The 27,874-nt window shown below is 32.6% G+C and overlaps 1 protein-coding gene across 1 annotated transcript in view; it reads left to right on the forward strand.

The window, feature by feature from the left end:
• LOC149425329 (uncharacterized) overlaps positions 1-27,874 on the forward strand; it is a 242,357-nt gene that overhangs the window by 108,429 nt on the left and 106,054 nt on the right. Inside the window, exon 4 of the mRNA XM_089650769.1 lies at positions 8,190-8,281. Coding sequence (XP_089506895.1) covers positions 8,190-8,281 — 92 coding nt within the window. The remainder of the gene's footprint in view (positions 1-8,189; positions 8,282-27,874) is intronic.

Here is a 27,874-nt window from a genome sequence, read left to right on the forward strand (position 1 = left end):
ATAATATTATTAGGATATTTAGATTACAACGATCAACGAAAAAACTATCACAACTCTCTTAAAATTTTACATTTATTAAAATATTTATAAAAATAACTTTACAATTCAACATCAATATATTTGAATATAACTTGGAACTAACTATTTGGACACCTATTTTCTAAGGACGGGTTGTTTCGGAGAATTTGAACAATTCATCAAATTTCAACGTTCATTATCAAGTTCTGTGAAAGATTTTTTCAAGTTTTGTTTTTATTTCAGTTTTGTCAAGCAACTAGCCTACAATGATATAATAACAGAACTTGAATAGGACTTTCACAGAACCCGAAAATGAACGTTGAAATTTGATGAATTGTTCAAATTCTCTGAAACAACCCGTCCTTAGTGTCATTGTATCCATGTCACTTGAAAAAACATCACTACAAAGAAGCGAGTAATTTCTGGGTAGAAGGGAGATAAATGCAGATACCCGCGATGAAAAGTCGCACACAGATTCAAAAGTTGCCCACTGAGTCAACAGTCGACCCACAATACGGCTTCAAAATTCCTTCCTTAAACAGATAATGAATTTAATTGGCCTGTGTGGATCTTGGGGTCGAATGATTTTATGCGAATTAATGACGGTGGTTTTCTTTCAGATTGGTATAGATCATACTTCTAGACAATGGCGGCTTGGGATTTTTTAATGTGATTAGAAGTTTGAAAAATTTGACTTTATTGATTTTATGTAGTCCATAACGACCTTTGGATTTTTCTCGAAAATTCGATTTTTACTTGAAGATATTCTGGAAATGTCAGTTCGGCCGCACGAATTTCCTGAAAGTCTTCATACAAAAAACCGAATTATCGAAAAAAAAAAAATTTTTTAGCTACAACAACATTAACAAATGCAATTTTTGTAATATTAACACTCTAGTACGCCCAAAACTCACGAGCCGCCACTGCTTCTAGAGATTTTATGAATAATGGCCATGGGGAATTTTCCACAGCGGCTGTCCCTTCCAGTATTTTACTGTTTCCGTGGGAGAAACTCAGATGGGATTCTTACAGATCAATCTATACCAGATGAATCCCAAGCACTTTAAAAGTTGTTCCAGTACTTAGTAGTATTATAATTTAAATTATAAAAACACATAACGTCCTTTTTTTCTGTATAATACCTACATTCCAGGCAACGTTGATCAGAACAATTAGCTTAAATTGAAAGAGTTTTATTAATCTGTGCAATTATTAAATTAAATTTACCAGCCCTCTCCAAGTCAGATTCCCCTCAAAGGGTCGTTTGCTCGACATGCCCCGAGAAGTGAGCAGTGAGCGGTGGGCAGGGAATAATGTAAGTCCCTCTCGGCTCCGGTAGAGGCACGCCCATATTTCTTTTAATTCTTTCCTAACAATCTCGAGGAGCGATGTAATAAGGCTTTGTTCTAGCCCTCAGTTATGATTAATGGCCTCGTTTAACCAGATTGGAGCTAAATATTATAAGAGAAGGTCGATGTATAGTAAAACATCTTTCGCCTTCCGAAATGATTTTATATCGAGAGCAGAGATTTCCGATCTGCTATCAGATTTATGCAATTTTGTTGCAAGAACCCCGGAACTTTTCTAAAAACGTTATTTTATCACGTTAACGTTATTTTATCACGTGAGAGGTGAACACATTTTTCATCAAACTACGTTCCCACGACAGTACATTTTTAACGTATCACTTTCGTCAAACACGATTTGTAATTCGTGAAGAACAAATATTATATCATCTCAGCCAAAATATCGCAGTAGTTATTCACCCCACACACAACAAAAAAATCGCAGTAGTTATTCACCCCGCACACAACGAAAAGATCGCAGTAATTATTCACCCCGCACACAACGAAAAGATTGCAGTAGTTATTCACCCCGCATACAACGAAATGAACGCAGTAGTTATTCACCCTGCACACAACGAAAAGATCGCAAAAGTTATACACCCCGCACACAACGAAAATATCGCAGTAGTTATTCACCCCGCACACAACGAAAAGATCGCAAAAGTTATACACCCCGCACACAACGAAAAGATCGCAGTTGTTATTCACCCCGCACACAACAAAAAGATTGCAGTAGTTATTCACCCCACACACAACGAAAAGATCACAGTAGTTATTCACCCCGCACACAACGAAAAGATCGCAGTAGTTATTCATCCCGCACACAACGAAAAGATCGCAGTAGTTATTCACCCCGCACACAACGAAAAGATCACTGTAGTTATTCACCCCGCACACAACGAAAAGATCGCAAAAGTTATTCAGCCCGCACACAACGAAAAGACCAATCGCGAAAAAACGGTACGTCAAAAAAAAGGTGTAAACTCGATCTATACTTTCCATATGCTTTCAAAAACGGATACGCATACATTTGTTGTTGACAAAAGTTGCGTGACGTTACATGATTGCATATGCCCGTGTGAAGGGAAGTTCTTGGCCACCATAAAAACGTTACGTTAGACGTAGGTACTACTGTGGGAACGGGCAGTTCGTTAGCATAAGCTAGGAATAAACCTAACCTTCATTTAAGAACCCACCGTGAAACTGTTCTCATTAATATCTGTGAGGTACTGGAAATAAGTAAAAAAAATTGTTCTATTTCATGTACGCAAGTGATTGCTCTCGATGAAAATAAAAAAATAGCTTTTTTTATTTATTATTATTTAATATATATATAAAGTGGGTACAGGATATAATGTGAGTACATAAAGTATATATTTACATTACAAAATATATTTATGTTCGCAATCTCACCAATGAAGAAACTGGTTCTTGTGCTTGGTGAGAGAGTTACACTAATTATAAGAAAAATAAAATATCATTATGCTATAAGTAAGTATATAAATGATAGGAACAATATATAAAGAGACAAAATTTAAATACAGTGGATGAGTATAGACTGATAATAAATATCAATGAAGGGAAAAACAGGCAATTATTTAATTGATTATTTCTGAAAGAGTAACTTTAGTTTTAGTTTAAGTATGTTAATATCCTTTAATTTCTTTATTTCAATCGGAAGGTTGTTGAAATACTTTATTCCTAAATATTTATAGTTATTTTGCATTTGTTTGGTTTTACATTTTGGAATTTTGATATTGTATTGATATCTTTTAGATAACTGGGTTTCAAATTTTTTGATTATATTATCTTTATAAATTTGGATAATTGCATTTTTCTTGAATATATCTTCTACTCGGGGCACCCCGAAATCTGTAAATAGCGTTTCTGTTGGATACGTGGAGGGTTTCTTGAGGATTACTTTCAGGATTAGCTTCTGGACCACTTTGATCGGTGTCAGAATCTTATTGTATGACCCCCCCCATCCAATAATTCCGTATTGAATTAACGACTGGATTAGTGCGTAATATACTCTTTTTAGGTTATTTCTTTTTAAAATATTTCTTAATCTTATGAATATGTATACACACTTTCTGATACGCTTGACCAATTCACATATATGTCTTTTCCACTTCATATGTTGTTCTATTATCACTCCGAGATATTTAATTTCTGATACTGAGTTCAATATTGAACAGCCTTGGATACAGATGTTTTTATTACATTTGTTATTGTGAATAATTATTTGAGTGTTAGGGAGTGTTTGTAGTTTGTTAATTGAGAAATGTATATAGTATGTCTTGTTAGTGTTTAATGAGAGAAGATTTGTATCAAACCATTGTTTCAATGTGTTCATGCAATTATTTGCTTGTTCGTTAACTATATTCCAGTCGATCCCATTCACTATGATAGCTGTGTCGTCGACATAGGATATTATGTTTGCGTTAAGTGGTAGTTTGAAAATATCGTTGACATAAATTATAAATAGTAGGGGGCCTAGGACTGTGCCTTGCGGTATCCCGAAATTACTTGTTAGTGGTAGACTAAGTGAGTTGTTTATCTTGACTACTTGGCATCGTTCAAATAAATAGCTTTTTATCCATTTTAAAGCTTTATCGTTTATCCCAACACAATTCAATTTTTCAATAAGTTTATCATGAGAAATACTATCGAAAGCTTTTTTAAGATCTATGAAGATTCCGAGACATTTCAAAGATTTGTCTAATGTGTCCTGGATTATGTTCGATAATTTGGCAATTGCATCTTGGGTACTTCTATTTTTCATAAATCCATATTGGTTGCCGTGAATTACGTCATTTTTGTCAATAAATTCAGTCAACCTTTTTTTGATAATTTTCTCGAAGATTTTCGCAATGTTTGAGATCAGCGATATTGGACGATAATTTGACACTTCTTCAGGGTTGCCAGATTTATGAATTGGAGTGATGATGGTTTGTTTATATACAATTGGGAATATTCCGCTTTGGAGACTTATGTTGATTAAATGTGTTAAGGGTTTTGATATATGTTTTTTGATAATTTTTAGTGTTTCGACAGTAATTCCATCGAAACCTGGTGCTGATCTTCCCTTCATGCTTGAAATTATTTGCTCGATTTCCTGTGCTGAAGTAGGGTGAAACATGTCAATTTTGTTTGAGATTTTAATGTTAAGGTTCTGTACGTCATTGGACGGTACTTTTTGAATTTGATTTGCAAGGTTTTTGCCTACATTTGCAAAGAAGTTGTTGAATATGTTAGCGGTATCTAAAGGATTTTCTTTGCATCGTATTTTGATATTGTTATTTGTGATGCTATGTATTTCATTTTTTTATGTTTTTTCTTGTCTATAATTTCATTTACAACATGCCAGACTTTTTTTGCATCGTTCTCCGTTGCTTCCAATTTTTGCCGAAAATAGTTTTCTTTTGCTGTTTTTTTTTAATTTGTGGAAAACGTGTAGTTATTTCAAAATCAATCAGAATGATTTATTTTTTTCTATATTTTGTTCACCTGTTGGATGGGTCACGAAAGTTGATTATTTTTTTAATTGTTACTGTTCTACAAAGTTTGGGAACCCCAGTTCTAGGTAGATGGTGTGAGTGAGAATAAACAAATGGTCACATCAAAAGTTATTCTAATGCAATGCGAGTATCTTTACGGAACCTCTGGGATTAACGCACTCTATTTTGGGTATAGTGGGAGCTAAAATGAATGAGAAAATTATAAAATATATTATATAGTTTATAGTTGGTTTGGGTAGGCCGGTAACTCAATTTTTTTCATAGACGCATCTTTTAACATAGATAATATATAATTCACCTTATAAGGGCAATTCAATGGATACAAAAACCCGAATCGAAATAAGGTTAAAAAATTTAATTCATAATAAAAGGAATTTCATTTAAATATGAAAACAGATTTTTCCGGAAAATGTGCGGCGAACGTTGAATTTTAAATGAAAATCTGTTCGTTTTTTCAGATTTTGTTGAAATTTCTTACGGAATTATTTAACTTTTGCGAACAATTTGCTTTCCCTTTTTCGCATATTGTATCACTTAATATTTTAAGCGGAAAATAAATGAATTTATGCACCTAACTTTTAAGTTAATGTAACAATTTTAAATAACGAAATTTTATGAAAAATGGAATAGTTATTTTTATGATGATTTAATTATGTATTCGGTACGGAAAAGCGAAATAATCATTATTGTAATACTTTCTTATGTTTCCCCAACATTCGTATTATTGAAAAAAGTTCTTGAAGTAATTTATTATAATCTTGAGGCACGAATAGCATTTCAGAGAACTTTATTCACATTGATTAGAAGGTTTGGAATCTATGGAACTGGGGGACAAGAACAGATATTTTCGAAGTTCTGAAATAGTTATTTTTTAGTTGGGAGGTTATTTCTTCAACCCAACCCGATTAGTTTAATTGATACGTAAAATGTTTTTTTCGTATGTTGACATAAAATTTGTGCCATGACAGAGTTATATGGCATTCCTTCCTGACAGCCTTACCTGTTTGGAAATTGAGTGATAGTTAGTGAGTTTAATCGTGCTGGGAGAAATAACGGGATGGATTAGAACTAATTTGGGTGTAAGGGAAGAAGGAAGCAGGTTGGAACAAAAGTACTTTTGTAGTAATCATCAACTAGGATGGTATTTTTAGGTGCACCCCTTATGTCACTGGGCGGCTTGTTCCAAATGGGTGATGCTTGCACCGTGTATGAATTGTGAATGTTTGAAATTGGCAGTTTGGAATTTAATTTGCTATGAATGAATCAAAGGTTAAGCCCGTAATTGAAAATATCAGGTGATTCGATATTGGGAAGGGAAATAGAATAGGTATATCCTGCGTCAGATTTTGATGGAAGGCCAGAGTAAGCATGTACAGTATTCAGCGCATTATAGGTACTAACACACGGACAAAACTTACTGATATTAAATATTGTTAATTTAGTCTAATTATTCGTTTTCCCGTTAAAAGGGGGTCTGGAGGTCTATAACGCATGATTTGACAAATTTAATTTAAAACTATCAGTAACTATATCTGATGAGGAAGTCGAAACACGTGTTCCCAAAAATAATAATATTGACACATCTCGACCTTTATATTTTTTCGTATAAGGCCACCTGCGTGGAACACGGGTTCAGATATATTCTGAACGACTGATGTTTTATTCGGAAATGGGAAATATGTAAAAACGATTTTCCTAATAAATGTGGTAAAACTTTAATATTATTACTTTGTTTAATGTTTTACATAGGGCCTCCGTATCCAATACCAAGCCTCTTGTCTCCCAGTCCTGAACAACGATTATAACTCAATTATCTTTCCCAAACTCATATAGAACTGAGGTTAAAAAAGTAGGTAAAGGTAGCAAAAAATATATTTTGAAGTAACGGGCGAAGGTAATAATGTTCTTCTTTTTACGCTTCAACGTGATTTTTACATCTTTTCAAATTACGTAAAACGTAAAAAATTTAAAACAAAAATACTTTCAGCTCTTAAGACAGATAAATAAAAACAATAGACATTTCCTTAACGTGGCCATTTGCTAAAGGAAAACTTTCCCGCCCTTTTTGTGCAATTTACCGCTTCAACCGTTCTCAATGGAATAGGAATGGTACAACCAACCAACCTACTGAACGAGGGATGGGACAAAATGGCGACGCTTCCATTGTAGAACGATTACAAATCTTTCAAGAGGATGATCCGTGCTTCCCGTCCGGATTCAGACTGCGATAGTGGCCAGACTTGGGTCCCACGCGGAACTGAGTCTGTGACGTGAGAAATTATTATTATTTTGATCATAAAATATAAAGGGAAATTCCGGGGGTCGCATTTCATAGTGCCCATCAAAATCAGGTATTTCAAGAATGAACCTTTGATGGCGCTTGAGCGACCTATTTATAGATCGGCTGAGGTGGAAAGATATTGAGCTACTTCAGGCACCGATATTCAGAAAACGGTTTCGAGTGAAAATCGTTTAGAAAAAGTTGTAGAGACTTTTACAGTTTTTATTTTTGTACAATAATATTATGCACATTGAATTCTCTTAGTATCACCCCGGTAACTGATCAAAATTCAGAAAAAAACGTTACTGCCGAATGGTATATTTAATAAAATTGTGATACGTATTATTATTTTTTTTTTTTATTAAGTGCTATTTTCGATTTGCCGCCAAAATGACATTCTTGTTTGAATTCGTAAATTAGGTAACGTTGGTGTCACGCCGGGTGACGTTGGTGACAGCCATCTTATCAGACATTGGTGCTTTAAATTTCATAATGCCGTTGTCATCAGTTGGAACCTTTTCAGAATGTGAGGTTTTAGAACGTTTTTGAAAACGAGTGAATGAAAATATTAAAATTACATTTTTTCAGTATGACAACCATAATCAGAAAATTAAACTTTATATCTTTCACACATTTTTAACGGTGTTCATAGTTGGTAAAAAAAAAGAAATTGTTTTAGCTATTTTTTACATCGAAAAGCCATGTATTTCCTAACCTCTTCTCGTCTTCTCTTCCTTTTCCGTACTTACTTCAGTATCGCATCGTTTCTCAAAATAATGGGAACGCCAAAGGAAACAGGATGGAACAGCATTACATATATAAAAAGGAAAAAAAATCACATTTTTCTTGAGTTCCCTTTGTGTATTGGGGTAGTGATGGGATCGGTTAACAGATTTGCCTGGGTTTCCGGGAGTTTCTCGTAACGCCAGTAAAATTAGACTTTACAGAGATATTCTCAACTACGAGTGTTTGGTCAATCATGTATGAATATGTAATTAAGATTGTTTTCCTTTTTCCCCTTAGGCTTGGACAATCAAGAGCGACTGCCACTCTGAAACTGTGAGACTTCATATGGTGTACAAAGATATTCACAACGTACCGAGGAATCATTTAAGGTAAGATAAATGTGATTATTAATAACGTATAAAAATGCTTATTACCAAATTTATTTTCAAGTGCATTTCTTTCAACATGACAATAATAAATCAACACTACGTAGTTACTCAAACTAAAATCATTTGTTTGTTTTTTTGGGAAAAACTTAATGAGTGAAACCTCAAATTGTAATATTTGTTTATTGAAGACAATATGAGCGATTCCTAAACGAAAATATGAAACACAGAAAAAAGATCACATCTAAGACTTGGACCCAGGGCACTTGCCTTGCCTTTCCGGGACACTGCTCTGCCAATTGAGCTAATGGGACCCTATCTCCTTCAGTCATATTTAACTGTATCATACTTCGAATAAGAATTACCAACATTGTCTACATTTTCGACCAACAGAGCTTACGATCGACCATACATAAAGATAGCAGCCAACAAAAATGTGCGCCAAGGTAAGGGTCCTGGGTTCAAGTCATTTTATATTCAAATTTTTGTTTAGGAATCGCTAATATTGCCCTCAATAATTAAAATAATTTGTCCTGTTAGATTGATCTTCTAAAACGAAAAAAAAACATGTTTATAATTCAAATTCAAATTCGAACAAGTGTTTCTATTCGACTATTCGTATGAGATCAATTTCGCTAAGAAGGGCTAATATTGTTTTTTTTTTTTTAATTAGACATTTTTAAGGCGGTTTTCGTAGTTCAAGTACTGTTTTAAATGTGAAACAGATCTGGTTCAAACGTTTTTAAAATATATATTTCACCAACATTCATCAGGTGTCATTTAGACATTCTTTACAAAATTTGAACAGGAAATATAATTTAGGATCGACCTCAGTTTTTCCGTTAAAATTTCCAAAATGTATAAATTTGAATACTGGAACTTCTAGGTCCTATTAGATCACATTACGGGTTATAGCGTCTAATCTCCAACCAGTCATCGTGCGTTTAATTTCTCTGCTGACTAAGTCAATCATCACGACACAAGCAACTTTCACTGCTTACTGTGGCGGTAGTAGGAGACTTTTTAATATTTTTAAATTATTCGTAACCCTGGAATGTTTGTATTTCTTTAAAAAAAAATCAGTATTTTTAACATGTCAATTAATTTTCCAATAAGACCTGTTCATAATAATACCATGATAATTGCAGACTCCCGTACAAATCAGGTTCCATTCATATTTCCTATCCGAGGCGTACGATGCGTGGGCTAATCCGAGAATGGCGCACAGTATTATTACAAATTGTTTAACGATAATAATATTATGGCTATGTAGGTACAAAGGCAGAAGGGTTATACCCAATTCAGCCAAATTCAAGGATTAATCATGTTAACTTTTTAAATATATTTAACGACGATTATGAGAGTATTTATACATCGTTTGACGTCAGAAAATCTTGGTGGTGTAATTGTAAATTTACCCACTCGCCGATATCCTATCGACCTGAAACTCGGCAGATTGACTCATTGTTAATGACAATGCACTCTGTCAACTTTTGGTGGTATTCGCCTATGCACACGCGGTCATATACGCATTTTCATGAAATTGGATGACATTACAGCAGTTAATATACGAAATAAATGTCGATCCAACCCAATCAGGATTTGGCTCAGTTGTTAGTGTAGTTGACTCCACTCTCTAGGGAGGAAGATTCAACCCTCAGTCAGACTAAATAAATGTTTATTTTTTAAATACATCTACTAATAAACATAGTATCGCAGGTAAATACTTTATTTTGACAGATTGATTTTTTTTTAAATGTAACAACGTTGCGAAATTCCAGAGAAAAAAATCTGAACTCCTTTCGAATTGCTTAGATTATTAAATAAAAGAGATTGTGATTTAAAAGTAGTTTGTACTATATAAGCCTATTTTTGGTAAATAATCAAAATGGTTAAGTGCATTTTGCAATCTTTGCAAAGTTGGTCAATATTTTCACAATATTACCCTTTCAATTATTAAATGCCTACACGAACGTAAAATGAGTTGATAATCAACGAATCTAATTAAGCACAAATGCAATTAAACAGGTATTTTATTTATCCTGGAAAATGTGTATTTTGCGGTAAATATTTGATTCTGGATTGATTGGACTGATAATTTATTTTGTGGGATCGTATCAAAAATATTTTAGAAACACCAATATTTTAAAATATCTACATAATAATATTATATTCTAATGAAATGTTTCATCATATTATGACAGGAGGAGGTACCTACACACTTGCTTGTTAGTATTTTTTCTAAATTTATCTCACGAGTAAATTTTTTTTCTATTATAAGTAATAATTACTCGCCTGAAATATCCGTACAAATTGAAAATATCTCTCGAGTAAGAATAAATCCCGCCGACGGGAATTGAACCTGCACCTTCTGATTGCCGGTCAGGTGCTTTAAAACATTAGGCTACGTTGGATTATTCCCTTTCCTTATTCCTTTGTGCGATGCATAAAGGGTCGGTAATATGTCGGTATTTGGTCCGTTCACACGATAGCGACTTGTGACAACAGATTGTGCAAATGTTTGCGCAAACATAGAACAGTGTGCTTACTATGGGCCTATCTTGCTCTTAAGCTTATACAGCTAAGCTTCTGCAGTTAAACTTGTGCACGTAAGCTTTTGCAGTTAATCTTCTGCAGTTATGCATGTGGAAGTAAGCTTGTGTAGTTAAACTTGTGCCTACCAGCCCCCGTCCATACGCGCAAGATTACCTGCAGCAACCATTTGAACTGTTTGAAAGCCATTTACGCATTATACAGTTTTTTCCGCCTATCGTACTTGTGCAAATTCGAGCATATTTAGTTTGCGCAAAAATAAAAAAGTTTATTGGGGAAACAAACAGTTATTCATATTTTATGTAAATAATTACATTTTACATTTTTGCATGAACCAGTAAAGTTTCGACATAAAATTCGTGTTACATACAGAAAAAAAACGCAAGTGGTTTTGCCGTCTTACATGCTTGTGAAAATCAATGTTTGTACAAACAAGATTGAGAGCGTAGACGAAGCTTTTTATGTTAAACCACAAGTGTCCCGACTGCTCCAAACGAAATTATGGCATTCCCAACTGATGCACGTTGTGAGTCTGAAGGTAGTAGGGAGGGGAATGAGAAGAAGAAGCGGAGGTGGGAAGTACCGGGCTGTTCAGATCTGGTCACCAAACGCGGCCAAAGTCATTTCAAGCAACGTTTCAATTCTGAATGGTGGTCTCACACCAGGGCAATACTGAGAGTATTTTTATACTCTAGAACGTGCCAAAATATAGATACCATATATTATTTTAAATGAGTAATTTGTGAATCAAGAAAAAAAAAAAATTTTAACACGCGACATCAAGCTTGCTAGAGCCTCACCCCTCGACCACGTAGGCCGTCATTAGAGATATTAATCTGTTTATTTTTTTTTTGAACGCAGCAATAATAACGTCGAAAAATTAAAAAAAAAAAAAAATTATTTAAATGTTCATCAACCAAGTTTTTTGGGTTGTTTTAAAATATTGAAACAATTAATTGTTACGGAATAAAAACCAAACAATGAATTTTATCCGTAACTCTGTAAATGCGCCTAAATTCTGAACGATCCCATACTGAATTCGTATTTGTTTCTTTTATTGGCGTTTTTTACGATTGTTTGAGAATGTTCTATTTAAATGGCAGCTTATTTGTAGACATTTCTGTTTCGGATAAGATTTATCCACCCCCCGGAACCCGCTTCCCTCCCAACTGCCCAAGAACCCTTCTGTCCATCAGGCGAGGAACGCGTTTAATGAAATACTAGTTTGACATCCTCGAAGGCCGTCTTCGATTTAAAATTCCCATAAATGTCACGTTTTTAAAAGGGAATTCATAAATTAATATTAATCTGAAATTTAATCTGAATTCGAAATCGGAAATCTGCAAATATTTTATCTTCAACTTCAAAAGAATTTGGCCCACTTGATTTGGATTTAAATCAAAATGTGTTCTTAGGCTGAAGCGTAAAATGCTTTTCCAATAAAGGAGAATAATGAACTTCTTGTGTATGTCATGAGCTAAAAACCATGATAATTTTCCAAATCCCAAGCAGTCCGGACAAATTCAGGTTGTATGAAAAGGCTTCACAAATGTATTTTTTTTATTATTCTCACTATCGACTAAAGCTCCCATAAAACTTTATTTAGTATACCGAAAACATGAATAAATTGTATTATTATCTGGAAATTTTGTGACAGACCTTATGCTGTCACACCTCGCAGGGTCTAAAGTATTGTGACATGTGACATCTTTGTCTTGTCACACTACGTTACATTCTTACAATTTTTCGAAAATACTAATCGACCAGATCAACAACAAACTTTTCTTCACAAAAGATATGTGGCATATTTATGGTGAAAAAAAGTTTCTGATAACAACTGTCAATTCAATGTTATTCTATTATTCAGATGTTTTCTACGAAAATAAATAAACGGAAATATTGTTTAGACAAATAATATGACAGGGATCGTGTTATTTAGTCATACCTATTTTTACTAATATAAGACTAGTCAGAAGTCAGAATCCCAAAATTTGCATCAATAATACATACATTGATGACACATTCATTGCTTACACCCGATTAAAGATATTGGTGCTGATTTTCATCATTTTGCTGTTAGTAATTTTGGACAAGTTCCCTTACGACAGAAATGCAGAGTTTCTTTAAAAAAACAAGGAGGAAACTGAGTAGTGCTAATTTATAAAAGTTCTGTTAAAAACGGGACTGCAGGCTGTCCTAATAAACTTTTAGTTCATTCATCATATGCATAAAGGAATAATTGTTCATGCACCTGCATTTTTCCTGATATTATATCATGACGAAATGAAAAAGTATTAGATTTTTTATGAACACGTGTTCCGACGTCACGATGACACATTCGACTTTTATTGAAAATGTATTTGCAAGACTGTCATCAATTCATTCGTTAAAGACCTGCGATCCCATTTTTAACCGTATTACGAATAATTTGAAGATATTATTATTAAATTGGCAATATTTTATTTCAGTAAGTTTTCACCGCTCTTCCGTTAACGCATTATTTTTTTATTACCGGATTTAAACTCCTCACCAGAGACCACACTATCACAAAGCTCAATTATACGACTTAACATGGTATATTATGAAATAGTGGTATATAAATACTTTGTTTTTATTTTTGGCATGGGTGAGATAAATAGATCGATTAAATGTATGAAGAATGGTAAAGCTGTCGGTTTCGACAATACTGCTGCTGGATATTTTAAAGGAGATAGCCGTATAATTATCACATGGTTGTGCAAACTTTTAAACCAATGTTTAAAGGAAGGTTACACGCCTTTAGATTGGAGAAGGGCTGTGATCATGCCGTAATACAAAGATAAAGGGTCAAGTATGGAATGTGGGAATCATAGGGTTGCTTAGCTCAGTTGGCAAGCTGTATGGTAGAATTTTGATTGAAAGGGTAAGAACGGAAACAAAGGATAACATATGGGATATGCTAGGTGCTTTTATGAGTGGAAGGGGGTGCATGGACCAGATCTTCGCATTGCGTATGTTCACTGAAAAGTTTCTGAAAAAAAACCAGAAACTTTTCTGTGCCTTTATTGATCTACAAAAAGCATACGACTGAGTAGACAAGAAAAAGTTATGGGTAGTGTTGACCAAGTATGGAGTGAAAAGGAATCTCACTCAGGCAATTGCGTCTCTGTATGAGGGAAGCGTTGCATGTGTTTGGGTGAACGGTGGTTTTACGGGGTGGTTTGATATAACAGAATGTGTTAAGAAAGGTTACGTAATATCACCGTGGTTATTCAATCTGTACATGGATAAATGTATGCAAGAATTGAAAGAGGTAGGTTTGGGCGTGAATTTGAGTAATCTGAAAGTATGTTGCCTTTTGTATGCTGATGATTCGGTGCTGATGGTAAATAAGTCTAATGTCATGGTGTTTGTAAGAGAGATTACGAAAAGAGTGTGCGATATAGTTGTGAGTGAGGAATACTTGGAGCAGGTGGATGTGTTTGTGTATTTAGGAAGTATGTTTACGATAGATGGGAAGGCTGACAGAGATATTGAAAGAGGGGTAAATGCAGGTAACTCCATTTATGGAGGACTGAACTCAGTTGGCACTAACAAAAAATTTCCAAAGAAGAGAAGCTAGCAGTCCACAATGGAGTGCTGGTACCTACCCTGGTGGAACTGGCAGAGAAAGGATGAAAGTAGACTGAATGTAAGCTTAAATATTAAGAAATCTATGCTTAGATGGTTTGAGCATTTAGAGCAAATGAGTGAAGAAAAGTGTGTAAGAGAATATATGACGCAAATGTGAATGGTAGCAGAAGTCGGGAACGCCTCAGAAAAACATGGCACGATCAAATGAATCAGATACTTCAGTCGGGCCATGTCAAGAGTCAGAATAATAGAAGAGTTTGTATGAGACGATGTATGAATGTGAATGAGGCGAAGAGTATGCGCCAAGGCCGAGTTTTTTGGTGGTCCGTCCTCCCTACTTACCCCTGTTAGTTTGTTATTTTTTTTTATTTATAATGCACCCTATAATTATATATAAACGGGTTGCCTTAATTTCAACCAAACTAGCTCGAAATATAATATTCCCGCTAATATTCTAAACGAGACAAATGTTTCGGAGATAGTTGATCAGTTATTTAGTTTAATACGCGAATTAACCCGATTCCTATCAGCCCATGAAAATGAAACAAGTTTATCAGAAAGTGCTTTAGTCACGCACAAAACCACGAATTTTAAACGAAGTAATTCACGGTTTTTCCTAATGTTGGGTTGCAGAGGCACTAACATATGCTCCGTGATTGAAATTGCGTTCAAGTCTCTGAAATGTCGTGCCACGGGGAGATTAACATATTTGTCGGGCTTTGTTTCTATAAATCATTAAAAACAACTCGGAAAATCTACGCAGTAAATTCTGTTTGGTTAGGCAAATGGATTTCGATGTTGGTTTCTGTTTTATGTGAACAATCCGGATTCTACACGGCCTCTTGACTAGCAATCCGAAGGTAGCTTCAAATCCTTAGATAACAAACTTCAGATAATATTTAAAAGGAAAAGTTTTTGATAAAAAATTCAAAGCTTAAGGTGGAAAAAAAATTTTTTAGAAAATAATTTTTCCCAACTTGGAAATTCTAAAAAATTCTCATAATATCAAATAGGTGTTTTTCCTAATCTTTTTCTCCAAAAATTCAATTTTCATAACCTGTTTTCCCACCAATTTTCCCAGAAGAATTTTTTTTAAGTTTTTCAACTTTAAATATTTACAAAGATCGAATAACAAAATCAAATAGATAAATTACCAAACAAAAAAAAAATGAAAATGTCAAATGCCAAAATAAATACTGAAAAGAAAAAAATGTTACGTACTCGTATGAACCCAACTTCATGTAGGACGATATTCCTATTGCGGGTTTTTTGGTCCCGGTGAGTTTGCTGCAACTGTATCGCCCGATATTATTTTTCCAAGGAACCGGATATATTTGGAGTCGGTTTCTTTTGATTTTTACAAAATACGAAAATTTCAGCTCTGAAAAAAATGTACCTAAAATGATGATCTTAAAATTTTACAACTGCATAACGATTTGGTTAAAAATTGCTGTCAAAATGCACAATTTTGGTAAGCAATCGACATAAACCTAATGCTGCGCTACAGACTGTTACTTTAACGAACTTAATTTTCTGCAGCACTTGGTCTATGTCGATAACTTACCGACCCGTGGGATAGCGGGCTTAGTTCGAAATTAGTTTTCATTCGTCCAGTGAATTTCAAATTAATGAAGTTATACAACATACGAGTATGTATATTACGTAGACAATCACATTTTTTTTATTTGAATCGAAAAATGAATAGGTACCAATATGATAAGTTAATTTTTGCACACTTTCTAATAATTGCTGATGTACATACAAAGGGGAAAAACTTTACCATCAGGATACTTGACTAAACTGGACGAAGCCCATCAAAAAGTCGCCTGCAGGACGTAGCAGCTAAAAACCCGAGGCAACGAGGAAGCTTGTGCTAAATGCATGTTCTGCAAGATTAGCCATGTTCGTTCGCTCCTCGTGCATTCCGTCGCACAACCTATCTGTGGGTCTGCCGTCGTGCACTGAAGTCAGAATTAGTCTGCAAACAACACTCATGCTGCCAGTTGGTCTACCGCTATGTTGCGCAATCCAAATTGTTAAAGATCGATTTACCAGTATAACAACCGGGCTTCGACGTTTTAATTCGCTACAATCAATCAAAAAAATATAGTAATAAAATAATTAAAACAAACAAAGTGTTTTAATTATTTTATTAATAAAATGGTGCCACAAAGTGAATTTGAAAATTTGAAGAAAAAAATATATTATTTCAGGGGAAGGTGGCAATTCATTTTAGTGTAATTCACCAATTTTTTTTGCAATATAATTAATATTTATAATGGTTCTATCAACCGCCCGATACAATTTCTAAAGCTCGTTCAATGTAATCGTAACAAATGAAAAGTTCGCGAGGTAAACTTGTTCAATTAATTGCTTTCAATATTTCGACGTATTTCTTCAGGAGAAATCTTTTGCAGCACGTCATGAAAATATAAATGCCTGTGAAATTCCAAATTACCTATTTTCCGAGAGAACAGCCATAAAACATATTTTATTATCAACTCCAGATTATTATTTTTAACAAAAGAATCGTAATTTTTGTAGAAATTGTTTTATGGGCCGTTTGATGTAACATTTTTATTATAGCAAGTAATTTATCTGTTTTGTTTGAAGACGGGAAAGTTTTCAAATTTACATTCCTTTGTACAAAATATTTGTCTCAACATACATTTTTTCGGGAAAAACTCGGTAAATACCGATGGTTAATTAAATTTTTCTAGAAAAAATTTATATCAAAAAAGTGGTTACTAAAAAAAATAAAAAAGGTAAAATTTTTATTATTTCGTTCATTTGGCATTATAAAGAAGTTTGTAACGTGCACTCATAGTTACATACATAGCTCTTTGTAATGTTAGAATTAGTTTCATTTTCCGAAAGTATAACCCCGAAGGTCTTCATTCCTAAGAAGAACAGATTAACTCAATATCCATTATCACCGTAAATCAAAATGCTCAAGGGACAAATCAATTTAGAAAACCATTTAATAAGATAACAAATATTTTGGATAATGTATTTATTTTTTTATCATTTATTGAGTTGCTTATACAACATTTAACTAATATAAACAAGATAATATTCAATTTTGTAACTTTCAATATTTTTACAATAAGCATAATATTTCTTTTTAAATACGTTTTTTAATTCATTCCTCAGACTTTCAGGAATTTCATCGTACATCTTTAGTCCTTTGTACATTAGGCAGTTCTGTGATTTTGATTTCTTCATATGTGGCAATCTAATTCTATTTACATTTCTGGTTTCGTAATTATGAACATCTCTATTATAAATGATTTCATCATTAAAATATTTTGACATTTGATTGTTTATGACTTTATGCTCAAAAATTAACACATTAAATAACAGTCTCTTTTTTATTGGAATCCAGTTTAGCTGCTCTCTCATTTGATTAATGCTTGCGTATTTGCTTTTTCCAAGTAAACATTTCATAGTTCTATTCTGTATAACATCTAGTTTGTTCAAATTTCCTTCATTGGCCAAATATAACATACTAGAGCAATAATCTAAATGTGTATAAAGTTTTATAAATGAACTCTGTAGTGTTTCCATTTAGTTTATTTATTAATCTTCTAAGAAAATTGACTTTTTTGATACCTTCTTTCGCATATAATGTAGTTTAAGATGTTTTATCAGTCACAATATGCAGGGAAATTCCACTTCAAAATAAGATGAAACGTAAAGTACTAGTAACATTTACAGATACAAACTTTGCTTTTATAATAATTCAAGCAAAATGCTTCGAACCAAGCCAAGGGATTCTTAATAACATACCGTAAGCATTCTGCAGGGAAGCAAAAGTCAAAAGTTCTCGTTTTAAGAAAACTGAATTTGAAAGTTTGCATACGATTTGCGATTTATTTTATCTAAAATAATGTTACCGTTGTTCTAAAAGTTAATACAATGAATCGTTGACTAAAAATTGGTTCGGGTACATATTAACTTCAATATGAAAAAAATAATTATATTGAATTATTGAAGACAATATTAGTGATTATAAACGAAAATTTGTAACAATAATATCAGAAAAAGATACAATCGCATATAGATGTCCTAAGATGTGCACCCAGGACTCTCGCCTTGCCGAGACGAACCTATCTCCTATCTCCTTCGGTCATATTTAACTGTATCATACTTCGAATAAGAACTACCAACATTATCTTCATATTCTCACCTAATATTTTCATCTTTATTTGTTTCAAATTTTCGTTTAAGAAACACTAATATTGTCTTCAATAATTAAATATTTATAGGATTTACTCATTACGTTATATTACTTACATACTAACAAGTTATGAATCGAGACCATTTGAGACATCTGGTAGCCCTTGAAAAAAGAGTTCAAAAATCGTACGCTAATATTTCTTTTTAAAGCTTTTGATCACGTATAGAAAAAAATCTACGTACGCAAGTTAGCTATCAGATCCACATTGAGCGTTCATTTATAAATCACTATCAAATTAACCAAATTTTACTAAAAGTTTTTTCGCAGGATGCCAACGAAATATCAATGATTTAAAGTGATCATTAATTATTTCCGTAATGAGATTCGCCCGATCAGAATAATAGAGTGCAAACTAGTAATCCATTATAGCGCTCGTTTGTCGCAGCTAATAGTCTCTGGCACTCCACTCAGTCCGTATAGCCTATTATAGCCGTATAGCTCGATCTTATCGGAACTAATAAATTACTCTTGTGGGAAATGCATCGCTAAATTACACCCCTCAATCGATGTTCGTTCAACCATTATCCTCAGTCACCGTGCTAGAATGATATTATGAGGCTTTCAGATCGTATACATTTACCACGGCGTTCTAAGTGTAAATTGAGGATAGTATGCAATTCAGTATAACATTTTCTAGTTTCATAACATTCCTTTATTACGAGTATCTCTTTCAAGTTTAACGTTAGATATGATTTAAGATATTCATAACGACACGGAGAAAATTTTCTGATAAAATTTATTTATATCTAAGAATCTCTTTAAATTATTCTTAATCGGATTAAAAATGGGATTGCAGGCCATTAACGAATTGATTGAATGAATTGATAGGTATCCTGATAGAATTTGAGTAAAATACCTATGTTTTGTCACGATGTCGGACTACGTATTCGTAAAAATAAACTTTTTCTCATTTCGTCATTATATATTATTATTAAGACCAACGCGCAGATACATTAACACTGTTTTGCAGTCTTGTTTTTAACCGGATTACCATTGAAATAGAAAAATCAAAAAAATCACATGGCCGGGGCGCCGCTTTACCTACCACGGCAATGCAAAGGTCCTGGGATCGATTTTAAAAATGCGACCGTAGGTTTACTGTTTTAATTTTTTGGTTGAATCTATAATAATGTCTAATATTGTCTTCAATTATTAAATAATACAATTTGAGGGTTTTAATTATTAATTTATTCCAAAACTAAATAATAACATTATTCATATTTATAATGAAGTATTAAAACATGCAGTAAGAAAGCAAAATGATTATATTTCTTCAACTCCCTCAGCACAGGTTCTCCTAGTGAGGTGTTCACAAAATATTACTCCTGAAGTCTTAACCATTTACATACATTTCCTGATTATATAACACTCTACTACCTATCATGTTTAATATAAAAGACATTTTTTAAAATTACCTATCATGTATTTATTGTAAACTGTGTGTACGAGCGTATAAATAAAAAATAAAGTAAAATAGATTTCATTTTATTTGTTGTAGAATTAGTGTAGTATTATGTCACTGCCACTGAGGTGGTTTAAATCCGGCGTTGAACAAATGTAGGCCACCCCTCTGCCTCACCACCTCATTCTCTCAGCGGAGTCTTGATATACCGTGTTGCGTACCGAACGATTGGTACTGGACGAATGGACTGTAATTTTAACGAGGTAAAAATAATAAAACGATCGTGTTCATTTATCAAAAGAAAAACGTAGGAGTGGGAAAGGAGGCCTTTACCTTGTGAGTGATGATTTTTTTTTTTCTTTTTGAAAGTTCTGGTGTTTTCTCGAAGGTTCCGTTTGCACTGTAATATAATTTTGATGTACGTCTGTGCACCGTTCCACAATACAAAATGTTTTATGACCACACACGACAATATTTAATGTATACTCACTTGGGAATGATAATTGGTACTATTTTATAAATTCTTCATGAGATTAATTATTACGAGGGGCAAAAAATATGCATCTATAAGTATTTGAACATAAAAAAAAAACAAATTAGACTTGCTGTGGGTTCTTTTTTCAAAAATATTTATTCTTGGTTTCTTCGAAGGTAAGACCTTATTACGAGGGGCGAAAATACGCAATTATATGCGACGACAAGAATTCGATCACTAAAAAAAATGACACTTGCTGTGGGCTTCTTTTTTCAAAATTCTTCATTCTTGCTTTCTTCGAAGGGAAAAGGTAGTTTAGGTAAGAACTGAAATGTTGGGAAAATCATAAAAGTGTTTCAATATTAAACATACCGTGTATCGAATATGTGTATTGTCTAACCATGCTATTTGATCTGGCCGGGTTATTGCGACTTGTCTGTGTCTCCACTGGAGAACTCTTCTCGTCCTGCTGTCATCCCGGAGTCAAGCAAGCTACTTCAACTGGAAATCTTGAATAAAAAATTTCGACTGATCCACGTGTTTCTTTTGTTGTCTCGCAGCGTTATACATAATTTATTTTTTTCTCATTTTCTTGTTTGCTTTTCCATGAATAATGTAGTTTAGAACCGAGTATGCACAAAAGAAAGGCAAATGCATCAAAAGATCTGCTTTCTGAAGGGTCAAAACTTCATATAATATCTCAAATTTATCCAGATTTTAACTTTTCACTTAACCCTGTTGTCAAGACAGACGTATGTTTTATACATTTCTAGTTTTTCTGTGCCCATCAGAGTTCAATGGAGGTTGTTATTAAAACTGATTTCCATAGGGATTCAAATGAGAATTTTAGTTTCAAATTTGTTCTCATAGACCAATAAATTGTTCGAAGAAGGAATTTGGGAATAACGTAAAAGTGAGTTTTTATGCAAACACCAGTGTATGTGGGTGATTCTAACACATTTGCAGGAGATTTTTTACATTTATTTTTTTATATTTTTTATAGAAATAAGGTAAGTAAATATAAAATTGTATTTCTACGTATTTGAATAATACTTTTTCATGGAAGCATTGGAATAATGATTGGTCCGCTATTGTTACTGGACACGTGTAAGAAGGAAATAGCAAGAAAATTCTAGTCAGAGTAAAGCGCACTTGATGTGAAAAGTCATTTAATTATTCTATAAATGTCATAAATATATTTTTAATAACTAGATATTTTCATAAATAATCCACGCTAAATTTTATTACACGAGTAATAAATTAACGTTTTTCCTGTTTCAAAATTCCATCTAAAAATCGCTTATTTTATCTTCAAAAAATAAATATTACAATTTAAGGTTTTACCTTCTAAGATATTCTAAACATAAAAACATATTCATCCTAAGTTTGCAAAATATTCTTGGATATATTTATCGAAGACACTATCTAGATTGTTTTTAGTTCGAGTTGAATCTTGCGAACATACATTAAAAATGTGCGGTGAGAAAACGAAGATAATGTTGGTTTTTTTTATTCAATGCATAATATAGTTAGAAATAGGGTCCCATTAGTCCAGTTGGTCCTGGGTTGAAGTTCCAGATGCGACCGTATCTTTTTTGGTTTTATGTTACAAATTTTCGTTTAAAATTTGCTGTTATCTTCAATAGTTAAATACATTTTCACTTGTAAGTTTTTAGATTTTCACGGCCAAAAGCATTTTTGTTGTTTGTTTTGTTATTTCGCACTAACTTGGACGGGCCCCAGGCTAACGTAAATACTGTGCTTTCACTTAAATTGCAGTTCCCTTGTACTGTAATACCTACAGGCTCGTAGTGGATTGAAGCTGGCGGCACGGTATCGCTTCCAAGTAAATAAGCACAAACTCGACAACCAACAATTACACATCTTCGGATCTACCGGATCTGCCCTAATGATGGACACTGCAACGCTGTCCGAAACGTCGGCTAAAGAAGGAGTTAGCACAACACGGCATAACACCCCAAAAACAAACAACAAAAAAACATTTTCACTTTGATAAATATTTGCATTAATTGTGAAAGGTGATATTTTTTCAGTTGAACCGTCTACAGTAAAATAAAGTATCATACCGTACACTAAAGCAGTCCTGAAACCGAGATAACAGATTCTGGCTTCTTTTCATGCGATGGTTTCCGAGAATGAAACTCTCACAGCATTCCAGCGCAATTAGTAGAACAACTTGGAGTTGGCTTACGAATACAAAACCCCTTCATTAGTGCAACAACAGGTTAAATGAGCGAAAGAGAGCCAAACGGTTTAACACAATTATTATTGCACAGAACTTTTGAATTCATTTTAAATATTATTTTTTAATAAGAAATAACATGACTTAACGTTGAATTCATAGTGACTTTTATACTATAGGAAATATTTTTGTTTAAATAGACTTTTATTTTGAAAATCATCTGAGAATCGCATTCGAAAAGGAATATGAATCAACAAAGCTAAATGGTGTAAAAACATGAAAAATATATAAGATTTATTTATTTATTTTTAAACATTATTGATACATCTTGTGTAGGTAGTTATATCTATCCAACTAAGATATGTAAAATATATGAGAACACGATTATTTGTCACATGTTTCAATGTAGACCAAAATTTAGAAACACGTTAGTGGCTGATAAAATTGCTTCGTGTTCCTATACCTGTTCGTTCTTCTCCTAACTAAGTCGTCCATTATTTCGTACGCAACTTTTTCTGCTTATAAAAAAGTAAGTCAGAGGAATTCAAATATTGTCTGGTTGTTCGGAATCTGTAATTAAAAAAATATATATTAACAATTAATTCCCTTTAAAACTTCACTTTGTAACTTTTCACTTTAAACTTTAAATTTGGCTTTGAAAATTCTCACTTTAAAATTATTAATTTCATAACTTTACAAAGTAGTTGTAATATATAAGTTCCCCTCTTTTTATCGCAAGCATTTTATCAGGAGAGTGTATTTAATATTATAAAATCAATATTATTATATTGTAATTAAATTCATGGAGAAATTAAAAAAGATATACATTATTTTCGGTGGCCGGCAAAGCATTTTTTTTTTCAAAAGGTCTCAGCGGGTCACTGCTGTTTCCAAATCCCTACATAATATTATTATTTTTTTTTATTTTTTATTGTTTAACTTATAACATTGTTACATTGTACATAAAATAAGTTAAAAATAAGTAATAGTGTAAAACATATGTTGTTGAATTTCTACTCCAATGAAGAGTGCTAGCTCTTGAGCTTGGCGTAGGAGTTATTTGACAATTATTTCATGTTTATATCAGTAATTAACATTATTACAGTACAATAAATATAAACTTAAAAGAGGATTGTGACGTTAATTTTGGTTGAAACATGAATTGAAGTTATAACATTTGATAGGTGATATTAATTTTTTTTAAAGATAAATTTGACCTTCTTTTTGAATAAAATAAAATCTGGTATTTTTTTCACTTCTTCGGGAAGACTATTAAAATATATTATGCCTTTGTAAATGTAGTTATTGTGCATTTTTTGTGTTGAAAATAGAGGAATTTGGATGTTAAAATTATGCCTTAAGGATGAGTTAAATTTAAGTTTTTTTACTACAGTTTCTTTATATATTTGTAATATTGCATCTTTTTTATAGAGGTCTTCAATTTTTGGTACTTCGAAAATTTTGAACAATGATGCTGAAGAGAAAGTTGGTTTTTTTTTCAAAATTACTTTGATAATTAGTTTTTGTACCACTTTAACAGAGCTTAAAAATTTTTCATATGCACCTCCCCACCCAATGATTCCATACTGAAGTAATGATTGGACTAGTGCGTAATAGACTTTTTTCAGGTTGTTTATCTTGAGAACATTTCTTAATCTAATGAATATATAGATACATTTTCTAATGCGTTTAACAAGTTCACATATGTGTCTGTTCCATTTCATATGTTGGTCTACAATTACACCGAGGTATTTTATTTCAGTTGTTTGGTTTAGTATGGTACATGATTCATTACAAACATCTTTGTTACATTTTTTGTTGTGTATTATTATATGAATGTTGGGGTTAGTTTTGAATTTATTTATTGTGAATGGTATATAAACTTTTTTTTTGCGTTAATTGTAAGTAGATTTGTATCGAACCAGTTTTTTAGGATTTGGATGTCGTTATTTGCATTTTCATTTACAATTTTCCAGTCATTACCCTTAATTATGATAATTGTATCATCTGCGTAAGATATAACTGTTCCACTGAGGTTTTGTTTGAAAATATCGTTTACGTACATGATAAAAAGTAAAGGACCCAAAACAGTACCTTGTGGTATCCCAAAATCACTTGTGAGTGGTAGACTAGATGCGTGATTAATTTTTACAACTTGTGTTCTTTGGTGAAGATAACTTTTTAGCCAACTTAATGCTGTGTCATTAAAACCTACGATCTTTAATTTTTGTATTAGTTTGACATGAGATATGCTGTCGAAGGCTTTTTGGAGATCAACAAAAATACCAACACATTTTAATGATTTGTCTAAAGCGTCTTGTATGGTACTAGATAATTTAGCAATGGCGTCTTTTGTGCTTTTGTTTTCCATGAATCCAAACTGATTTTCGTGAATTATATTATTAATCTTTATGAACTGAGTTATTCTTTTTTTGGCAATTTTTTCAAATATTTTTGCAATGTTTGATAGTAAAGAAATAGGGCGGTAATTGGTTGGTTCTTCCGGATTGCCGGTTTTAGATATTGGTATAATTACAGATTGTTTGTACATGGATGGAAAAACTCCGCTTTGAAAACTTGTATTGATTATATGAGTTAATGGTTTTGATACTTGTGATTTTATACATTTCAGTGTTTGTATTGTGACCCCATCAAAACCAGGGGCAGAACCTCCTTTCATACCTGTAATAATTTGTTCAATTTCTTCTGGTATTGTTGGTTGAAATAATTCAAATTTATGCTCATTATTTACTGTAGTATTTGGGTCATTTGGGGTAAGGCCTTGTTGGATTTTTTTAGCGAGGTTTTTTCCTACATTAGCAAAAAAATTGTTAAATACATTTGCGGCTTCTAGAGGTTTATCTTTACAGCAGATTTTTGAATCATTATGATTTACATTATTGATTGTTTTATTTTTTAAATGTTTTTTATCGACAATTTCATTTATGATGGACCAAATCCTTTTACTGTCATTTCCAGATAATTCAAGTTTTTGTTTGTAGTAGTCATCCTTTGTGTTTTTTATTAGATATGTAAGTTTTTTTTTATAAGCTTTGAAATGTTTTTGTAATGTTATATTTTCCGGTTGTTTTGTATATTGTTTGTAGAGTGTTTCTTTGTGTCTAATTGAGATGATTAATCCGTGAGTTATCCATGGTTTGATTGGCTTTAGTTTTGAAGATGTTTTGTTAGATTTAATATTTCTACAAGCATTTATGTGAAAACTCAGTTTTTTATCAAATATTTTGCAGCATTCTTCTACATCGTTACATTGATATATTTCTTGCCATTCTTTTTCGTTACTTAATATTTTAGTGAGAGAATTTATATTAATACTATAGTTGTATTTATCAGTATTATTAACGGCCGTTGTGGTTGGTAATGAGAGGTTTTGATGTTTGTAGTCATATTTAAATATACATGCAAAATGATCCGTTACAGATGTTTTAATTACCGCAGATGATATATTTTGTATATCTTTGGTGTTTGTGAATATGTGATCGATACAAGATGGTCGTTGTCCGATAATGTTTCTGGTGTATGAATTTATACATGAAATGTAATTTAATTCTGCTAACATATTTAAATAGTTATCTTTATCGTTAGAGGAGTAGTCATTAGCGATATTTAAGTTAATATCTCCGATGAGTATTGTTTTTTTGTTTCTATGATGTTGTAATATTTTTTTTAATTCTTCTATGTATGTGGTTATAGCAGAAGAGTGTGTCCGATAAATAGCAATGATATTAAATGAATAATTCATAAAATTTATCTCCAAGTTTAATAAATTGACATTATTCACCATTATTTCATTTACACTTGTGACAGCGTAAATATTTGATACAAATATGGCGACGCCGCTATTTCTGTTAATTTTATATTTTGTTGCATAGTACGAGTAACCCGGTATATTATAATTAATTTCACTCGATGAATGCGTTTCTGATAGTATTATACAGTCAAGTCTATTTAATTGTTTAATAGTTATTAGAAATTCTTCGAAATTTTTTTCCAAAGATCTAACGTTCATGTGTATTATTATTAGGCTGGCTGTAGGTTTTATATCTATAAAATCGTTTGTATTATTTACCGTGTCAAAAATCCTTTCGTCTATTTTATATGAATTATCTATTGCGTTTATTATAAAGTCGTTCATTTTGAGGTAGTAATAAAATTAACAATAATGTTGGCGCTGGGAATACACTTCACATTTGCAATTATAATATTATATGTGTTTGCTTGTACATTATCACTGCGTGTTAACACTTTGCGGGCGGGCTTTTCGTAATATTTTTTTGAAATATTGTGCATATTATTTGGGTTTTCGTTACACTTGTAATTAATAATATGCAATATATATATATAAACAATGTAAGTAGGTTACCTGTCAAAAAAGGGAAAGAGTAAGTGCCGCAGGCGAAACTTTTGCGTAATATTTAATACCTATTATGAATGAAGTGCCATCAGGCCCCGGGCCGAGTGCTGCCGCTGCTGTCCAGGAGGTCCAGGTGTTTCAGATGATTCGGGTGGTCGCTACGCCTTACAGCCTTACTAAAGAAAAACCACAAAAATCACATTCGTTAAAGGTTGTTTTTGTAACACAGTGTATAAAGAATGTGAAACTTATGATTTGGGTTGGTACCAATAAAAAAATATCTTTAACTTTGTCTTTGTTTTTTTTTTAATTGGCAACAATGTTTTTTGCGACTTAACGCACGCGCATTAAAATATTCGTTAAGCGCTAAAGCCGCGGTTGATAGCTGTAAGATAGCACAGATCGTGTTTTGGTCATAAAATGATCAATTTACTATTACATTCGTGTTATTCGCCATATTTACAACTCATTCGTTTTATTTTTCGTAAGTTTTAGACAAGTAGTTGTAAAATAATGCCAATTGTAAATCTACTTTCATGTTATATCATAAATTTATGTTAAAAGGGTTATGTCGTTATTCAAATTGAATATAATGGACTACATTTTACAGGAACTTCTTCAAAGTGATGCTTTTTATAACATATGCCTTATGCACGTGTTGGTAACCATGTAGAAAAAACCTTTCAAAATGTGCGGTTTCAGGAATTTAAAAGCAAGTTTATTTTTTTTGCATGAA

Source organism: Hesperophylax consimilis, chromosome 3 (genome assembly GCF_061612785.1).
Source record: "Hesperophylax consimilis isolate HC1 chromosome 3, BYU_Hcon_1.0, whole genome shotgun sequence".
Classification (NCBI taxonomy): Eukaryota; Metazoa; Arthropoda; class Insecta; order Trichoptera; family Limnephilidae; genus Hesperophylax; species Hesperophylax consimilis.